Below are 8,426 nucleotides of genomic sequence, written 5' to 3' on the forward strand. Positions count from 1 at the left end.
TAAGGTTAGCCGTACGGAAGAGAGAATTTCCATCTTCACTCGCCGGAATCCGAAGGAAAACTGTTTCTATGTCTATCGTTCGATCGAGTATTTGTTTTTCTTTACGTTATACATTCGTATGCAAGGTTAAGCATTAATCGTATCGTAATATAAAATGAAAAATAGTTTTCTACTGAACGCAATTACGAGTTATTGAATGTCTAAGAGAATACACTATTAATAAACTAATTAACTTTGTTTTTCTTTGCATTAACTATAGGTGAAGATTCGGATGTCAATATTTAACTGTATTGTAATATTATATTAAAATTATTTTATATTTAACTCGTATTATATTTTCTAAAATAGATATTATTTATGTTTAACTGTGTAGCGATTCTTGTATTACCGAATTAGATGTTTGTCTTTTTATTAATCTTGCTCGTAAGATTTTCGTGTTTGTAGTATATGAGATATAAAGCGTACTACATATTCTTTTTAATTTAACAATTTCTCAGGAACTGAGAACCATTACCATATTATCGTCTATTCGAATCTTATTAAAATTCCCGAGTGAATTATCTTAATTTTTCTGTGTGAATATCGCGAACCTATTTCCTTGCGTTGGTTATGGATCAAGAAATCTGAGCATCAATTTATTCACCGTAACAAGTATGCAATTCTATGCTTGACGGAAACAAGCCATAAACTTCTCAAGCGTTTAGTTGAGTATCAGTGGTGGTATAATAACTTCGTATCTTTCACCGGATATCTCAGGTGGCGCCACTATAGGAATTCTTTTTTTCCAGGAAATATATCGATAAATGGAAACGTTTTATGTTGCTTCGTAAGTTGTTCTTGAGAGTACAGTATTTTTTACACGGTCTTTATGAAAGAGATAGACAGTTTTTTCAAAAAGTTTTTCAAGAACATATTTTCGGCTTCGTATTTAAAAACATATCTTCTTTGATGTATATCTTTATTACGTTTTGCTTTTTACTTCTAAGGCTGATAATTTATCGACTAAGCAACGTTATCATCGCTGCGTTTTGTAGTTCTGCGTGGATCTGTTTTACTTTCGTGGTAAGGTTATGAAGATTATTCGATTGGCTGTAAGATGTCGCTACGAGTACTTTACTTTCCCCGATTTTCATTCATTTTATATCCGCGCGTTGGCTGAACATAACCCTTTGGGAGTGTATTTTAAATTAAAAAATAATATATAAAAAGATCATGGAAGTAGATACAGTAGAATCGGAATTTAAACTCCGTACTATGTTATGTGAAATGAATCAACTTTCGATGCCTGATGGCTCGGCAATGTTGATGCAAGGTAATTAATTACTTTATGCTTTTGTTTTAGTTGCATATTATATATTCTCTTTTATACAGTAATGATGTTTCACATTATTCCGTACTTTAATATTTGAATTTGTTTAGGTGATACAACTGTAGTAGCAGGTGTTTATGGACCCGTAGAATCGAAAGCGGTAAAGATGATTTATGACAAAGCTTCCTTAGAAGTTGTATATTGTCCTGTAAAAGGACCTGCAAGTAAGAACATGAAATATATTATATTGATTTGTTTTTTACATTTAAGTTTAACGTCATGTATTCATTCATATTTGAAGAGATTGATGACAGGATGATAGAAAAATATGTAAGGGAATCGTGCGAAGCTGGGATTATTGTAATGCTTCATCCTGGTTCATCTATATCTGTAAATATACAAGAAATACAGAATAAGGGCAGTGTAAGTTGAATGGGTAGTAAGTTTTAGGTATATTTATATAAAAATTAATATATATTTTCATTAAAATGTAATTATTTTCAGCTTCTAGCTTGTACTATTAATTCTGCTTGCTTGGCTCTAATTAATTCAGGAATTTCTATGAAATTCACTGTAGCGGCTGTCACTTGTATGATTGAGAAAGATTCGAAAAAGATTATACTTGATCCAGATAATATTCAATTGCAGGTAAGAGAAAGAAATGAAATATATTTAATGAAATTAATTTCATCAAGTGAATCTTCAGGTATATATCCCTTGTTATTTTTTAGAATGCCATGGCAGTTTTTACCTTTACGTACGATAGTTTAAAAAAAGACATTATCTCTTGTAACACAATGGGACGTTTCACTGATAAAGAATTTGTAGAATGTGTGGATAGGTGTAGACAAGCTAGTTCATGCGTCTTTAATTTTTATCGTGAAGTTGTAAGAAGGTATGCAAAATCAATATAATTTCTTTTGTAGATGAATACAATTTTCTACATTCATTCTGTAATTCATATTTTACTTAATGTACATGCAAAATAAAGTGTAATTTAGCATGGTAACATTTTATTATTGTTATTAAAAATTCAATTGTTTGATCAAGTTAGATCAATCCAATTGATTTTATCGTGTCGTCGTACCGACCACTGGTTATCAGAAGCTGTAGTTCAGTACAGTTTGTGTAGAGGACATTGAATAAGCCTTTGATCGGTGATACCCTCAATACTGAAGAATAGAACTGGTAATCATATCTACTCCTCGGATAACATAAGTTATTTTAAATAAATCAATCTAATTAGTTAATTGTATATAAAGCTTTTTTAGAATTGATAGAATCAAACAAAGTTTAAAGAAGATTCTATATTTTGATTAAATGTAGAATGAACAGTATATCAATATAATAATATTCTTGGATAATATTTAATTCAATCAACGAAAAACGCTTACAGTTACAATCAAGATTGAAATTTATATAATTTTGATTAATTGAAAATGATAATAAGAAAGAAGCATTAATACACGTTGATGGCCGCTGACAGGACATCAGCGTCATTTATCGGCAGCACTTACCGGCCTGAAGTCTATTAATCGACTTTTTTCTTATCTGTAATTATGAATCGATTACTCATTAATAAACTTTAGGACGGCGATGTTTTAGTGGAGATTATTATCTACATGATTATATGATAAAATTTAAATGATGGTGGCGTCAATGCTTCCCACGGAATAAGTATATTCTAATAGCAGTACGAAGTACTCAAAAAAAAAAAAAAAAACATTCATGACTACGTAAAAGAGCAGACAGCTTGGGAGAGTTTTTCAATGGAATCTACGGCCGTCAAAGTTGTTGTATTAATAATTGAATTATCGATTATTAATGCGATTAACGATAAGATAATTGATTTAATTGAATGAATCGTTGACTGAATGAAATATTGATCAACGGACCGACTGCGACAGAATTGTTTTTCCTACAAAATTGACGAACTAACATATCTAATTATAAGTAAAAGTTGTGAAAAAAATTGAAGGAAATATTTTCAAGTAGCTTATGTCCAGAGAACGTAGAACGTTTTAGCAAAATCGATAAAAAGGAAAGGAAAGGGAGGATAAAATAAAACGGAACAAAAAGAAAAAGAAAAAGAAAAAGAAAAGAAAAGAAAAGAAGAAATAAAATAGAAAGAAAATGAGAAAAAGGAGTCGTCGCATTCAGGCTCGTAAGAGAGGAGCCACGCCCGGTCGCCAATCATAGCCAGGAGAGTATCCACCTTCGACGTGTGCACCCTTTGTGTCCACGGCTGCCGTGGACTCTCATTCTTTCGGTTCTTCTTCTTTCTGGTCGAAGGGGAGCTCGGCGACTCGGTGGCCATTTCTGGGCGTCCATTAAATACAGAAATGAGCCTCGCGAGAGACCCACGAACGGCTCGGACCAGATCCTCTTGAAGGGGCCCGAATAGAGGGAGAGAGAGAAAGAGAGAACAAGAAGAGAGTCGGGTCAGACCGGGCCACGTTTAGCTGAGGTCGCCCCAGGCCCCCAGACCATTAACAAGGAGCGGAGCAATTTATGGACCGGCTCGCTCATTTCCACTTTATTATTATTTTCTCATCTCATAGATGGTCTTTCGCATCGTTTTGTCTCGCCCTTCCTCCTCTACCTTTTCTCTCTCACTCTCTCTCTCTCTCTCTCTCTCTCTCTCTCTCTCTCTGTCTCTCTTCCCTTTCTCTTCTTTCTTTCTCTCTTTCCGCTGGAATTAATGCTCAAGAGCTGAATCGAGAGGAGCCACCGCGAGATATTATCGGCGTATTCCACCTCCGCCTCTGCGAGGTCCCAGGTGCCTTTAAATCTAGGAATATGTGATAAGGATGCCGGGGCCTACTCGAATGGCCGATACACGAGTAGCTTAGATACAAAGACTCCATGGTATTCTCCTTCCGAATGGCTACTCGATCGAAGTCAGTGTACATTATCGTAGCTGTTAATGGATATCTCGACGGGGTACCGGAGTACGAATATAGTATACCTGTTAGCGTTCACTTGATTTAAACGAATTTGATAGCTTCGAGATTATACTTAGAAGATCCTCATGGAGATTAAAGGGAATATCTTGCTCTGGGGTCGCGTTCGATGCTAGTATTTCTTTATGTTAAATATTTTCAAGAAGGGATACTCCGTTTCTTCGTTTCTCTCGACGAGATATATCGTTACGTCGTCGAAATACGAGCAATCGATTCTCCTCGTCCATTTTCATTTTTACGTTGGTTCTCGTCGAAGAGACGAGGTGGATCTATCCATCCGTCGATCCATCGGATCGTACCTGGTGGTCCGTTCGTTTTCGTTTTAGAATGAAAGCTGCTTCTCTATTGGCGCGAGCACAGTTGTTAGGAAGATTAGCATGAACGGCCGTAGGAAGAGCGAAAGTAATCGTTCGGAGGGACGCAGAAGGGATTGGACGAGAGAGAGTCTGACCCTGATCGTATGGCTCCGTCGAACGACGAGCGATCCTATGGTGGATCCACGCCGGAGCCTTCGCCACGTCCCATTGGTTCTATACGATTTACGATCGTTCGTCTTTCTCTCTCCTTCTCGTTACACCGTGAAGAAGATTACCGTGCGAGAGCGATAATTAACTTTCGCGATGTCTCAATGTATCGCATCGGTTCTCCTTCAACCTTCCTAATTGTCCTCGCGAAGGTCAGTTGCCTTCTATCCGACTGGACACTTTTGTTGATCTGGTCGTTAGAACGATAAGATATTTTTCATATATATATACACACACACACACACATAGATTGTATTTTTAAAGATAATTCGAAGGATTGAGTCGTCTCTCGGTATTTGTCCGCCCCCGATTAGTTCCAGTGCTCGACAGTGCCCTCGTGTGGCCCTGGTACCGATCATTAGAATCGTCTCGTCATTTTTTTGCGAGCCGGAACGCCCTGTGAGATTCGTCGCGCCGTGAACTCGAATCCTGGGCCCTGAATCTCTAAGAGTAACAAAGTTTGCTTCCCACATGACGTTCTTCTGGTGGTAGTGCCAAGAGAGAAAGAGAGAAAGAAGAACGCAGAGGCGAAAGTCGTTTGACGTCTGACACGACTCGAAGTGACAGCCGCCTTGTGTACGACAGGAATCGTACGTTTGTTTGTCGGCCCAAGGACTGACGTTCGGGGACCCAAGTCTTCTTCCTTTTCTCTCATTCCCTCCCACCATCGATCGGGAGCGGTCCAGAAAGAGATTTCGAGGCCCCGCCGAGGATGATGGATTCTTGTCACGTAATCTCCTTTAACATGATCCTTTCTACTCGTTGACGTCCGAACACGTTGCACCTTTCTTTTCTATCTATGCAGATACTGTTTTTTAGGGTCAGTGTCCTTTCTCTCTTGTCGATGAATTTCAACTTTATTCGCAAAGATCTACGATTCGAATATCAAATGTAAAGGGATGATCTCTTCTCTCTCTCTTCTCTCTCTCTTCTCTCTCTCTCTCTCTCTCTCTCTCTCTTTCTGTCTGTCTCATGCGTTCATCGTAGGAAGAAGAAGGTCAAGAGAATCCCGCAGTGCCGCATAATCCGATCGGATCGGCGCGTAAGATTGATGGTTTCTTAATAACCGAGAAAAACCGGTAAAACGATCGGCTCGTCGAGGCACCACAGGTGGCCCGACAGTAAGCATTACACCTGGACGACATAGTTTTTCTCACAATCGGTGGACACGATCGAGAGATCTCTCTCGTATCCCCTTTTCTTTAGGCGAACGAACACAGAATTATTTCTGATACATGGAGGACGCGAGTGACAAGGACATTTTTTCTTTACTCAAAATACCAAAAGTCGTTTACTTGAGAATAATAGTTGTAACCTGTACTGTATATTTTGCATATATATTTGCGAGATAATATTTCTGTTCGTTGAAAAAACAAAATAAATAAATAGATAAATAAATAAAAAATAAGAGAAAAAAAAAGAAAGAAAAGAAAATAAAAGAAGAAGAAAAAAGAATATACGAAATAAAAAATCGATCGTAATTATAACGTATGAGAGAAAGAGAGAAAAAGAGAAAGAGAGTGTATATCGTAGACAAGAGATAATCGAAAGGAGTCGTTGTAGGTGCGAACAAATTCGAGATCATCCTCTTCTTTTCTTTCTCACCGGTGGAATAAGAGGGACGATCGGTTTTCGGCCGACGATGCCGCCTACATCGCGCGTGGAACGAACGTAGGGAGCAAAATCAGTTCGGTTCTTGTCACATTCTTGTCAACGGGGATAGCGTGCCACGTCAATCTCCTCCTCGCGATTCTCCTCGGTTCCCTTTCTTGGATCACAGAGAGGAACGAGGATGGACGGAGGACGGACAGCTGGACAAGCGGTCGATGCGTCAAAGAAAAATATAAGCGGCTCCGCTGACGCAGCCAAACTGCCTCATTAGCTCGGTTTAGTCGCGAAACTCCGGCGACCACGGAATCCGTGCCACTGCTAGCCACAAGAAAGCAGAAGAAAGAGAGATGGTGCTGGTCCTTCAGGTACCTGCTGCTGCTGTTTCTCCTTCTCCCTTTCTTTTCTTCGTCCGAAGAACGATCGTTACAATGGGACTCGAGTTTTCGACGTATTTACAATATTCGTCAGTTAATGATATTTTATATGTAGATATATAGATACGTGTTGGATATAAATATTCTTCCATAGAACGAACTATCGATCCATTATTATTTCTCCACGTTCGATAACATCCAGGATCCTTTCGTTCTTCCCGATAAGGCGCCATCAAAGCGGAATATACATACCGGTATCTCCAGCGAATCTGGTACTCGTTTTGGTAAGGATAAAAAATGCTGGTGCGTAGATAGCCAAGGAACGTGTGCCTGCTGATGGACTGAGTCTTGGAGTCGCCGTCGAAAAATACGGGCAACGACGGAGCCCAATTCATCGCGAGCTCTCGGCCCATCGATCAATCTCTTCGCCGTGCGAGAAGTCTAGAAAGAAAGAAAGAAAGAGAGAGAGAGAGAGAGAGAGACAGAGAGACAGAGAGAGAGAGAGAGAGAGAGAAATAAACAAATAGAAAGAAAAAAAAAAGAAAAAAGAGGGAGAGGACGATACGAGAGGAAGGTAGCCTTGCAACGTTATACGCGAGGGACATTAATTGACACGAACGAAAGCGAGGATACGAGGAGAAGAAAGAAAGGAGATCGAAAAAGAAAGAAAGAAAGAGAGAGAGAGAAATGGTCCAAGACAACGGTGAGCATGTGCGGTGGTATCCAGTCTGTCGAAGCAACAACGACGGCGACAAGGAGCCCTTCAGCAGTAGAAAGAGGAGGAGAAGGAAAAGCGAAGAAGAATCCGACGTAGGCGGAGCTCCGTCTTTGTGGCTCCTTCTCTTGCCGCTACTGTCTTCGCATTGGATCTCTCGTTTGAAAATTCCCGCTCGGGGATCGTCGTCTTCCGTCAGTCCACGTGATCCCCGATTGTTTCTCTTTCTGCTTTCGATCTTGGATACCTTTGGCTCTTTACGCGAAACCCGCTCCTCTTCGTTCCTTCTTTTATTTCTTATTCTTCTTCTGGTCCAAAGTGTTCCTCTGTTTTGATCTTTTTTTTCAACCTTCTTCTTCGTCTTCTCCTCCTTCTCCTTCTCCTCCTTCTTTTTCTTCTTCTTTCTACTGTTCTTCTTCTTCTTCTACTGCTCCTACCGATCTTTCTGCTGAAGCAAGATTAATGCCTGCCGCCAGTTGAGACGTTTGCGCGAAGAGATTGAACGCGATTCAAGAGAGAAAGAGAAAGGGAGAGAGAGAGAGAGAGAGAGAAATAGAGAAAGGATTTTGTATGTTATGCGTATGGAGAGAAACGACAGGTACAGCTTATATGACGACAGTGAAATATCTATAGGTACTTCTTCGAACTATTTGTATTTAGTATAACTCTTCTTAAACGCGTGCGTTAGAGTTCATGAAATCATGATGATGGTGATGATCGAAGCTAGATCTATTTTATGAGACATTCAATCACTTAGCTATATTATAATGTAAATTTTACGAACTTCTCGTAAGGAAACAATACGAAAATGTAGTTTTGCGAGTGTTTATAAATGTATGTACATAGGAATCTTGAAACGATCGATACTTTTTCTCTCGATTCAGGATCAAGGGAGCATCGTTCCGTCATCACCAATCAATATGCTAACGA

General features: G+C 39.2%; 1 protein-coding gene across 1 annotated transcript; it reads left to right on the forward strand.

Annotated features, from left to right (window-relative positions):
* Positions 1-1,161: 1,161 nt before the first annotated feature.
* On the forward strand, positions 1,162-2,318 carry LOC122634484 (exosome complex component RRP46). The gene is made up of 5 exons (XM_043823469.1): positions 1,162-1,312; positions 1,420-1,533; positions 1,611-1,732; positions 1,814-1,957; positions 2,041-2,318. Exons 1-5 carry the CDS (start codon positions 1,213-1,215, stop codon positions 2,221-2,223), a joined length of 663 nt encoding a protein of 220 aa, XP_043679404.1. The 5' UTR covers positions 1,162-1,212; the 3' UTR covers positions 2,224-2,318.
* The last annotated feature ends 6,108 nt before the right edge of the window (positions 2,319-8,426 follow it).

The sequence above is a fragment of the Vespula pensylvanica genome, chromosome 15 (assembly GCF_014466175.1).
Source record: "Vespula pensylvanica isolate Volc-1 chromosome 15, ASM1446617v1, whole genome shotgun sequence".
In the NCBI taxonomy this organism is placed as follows: Eukaryota; Metazoa; Arthropoda; class Insecta; order Hymenoptera; family Vespidae; genus Vespula; species Vespula pensylvanica.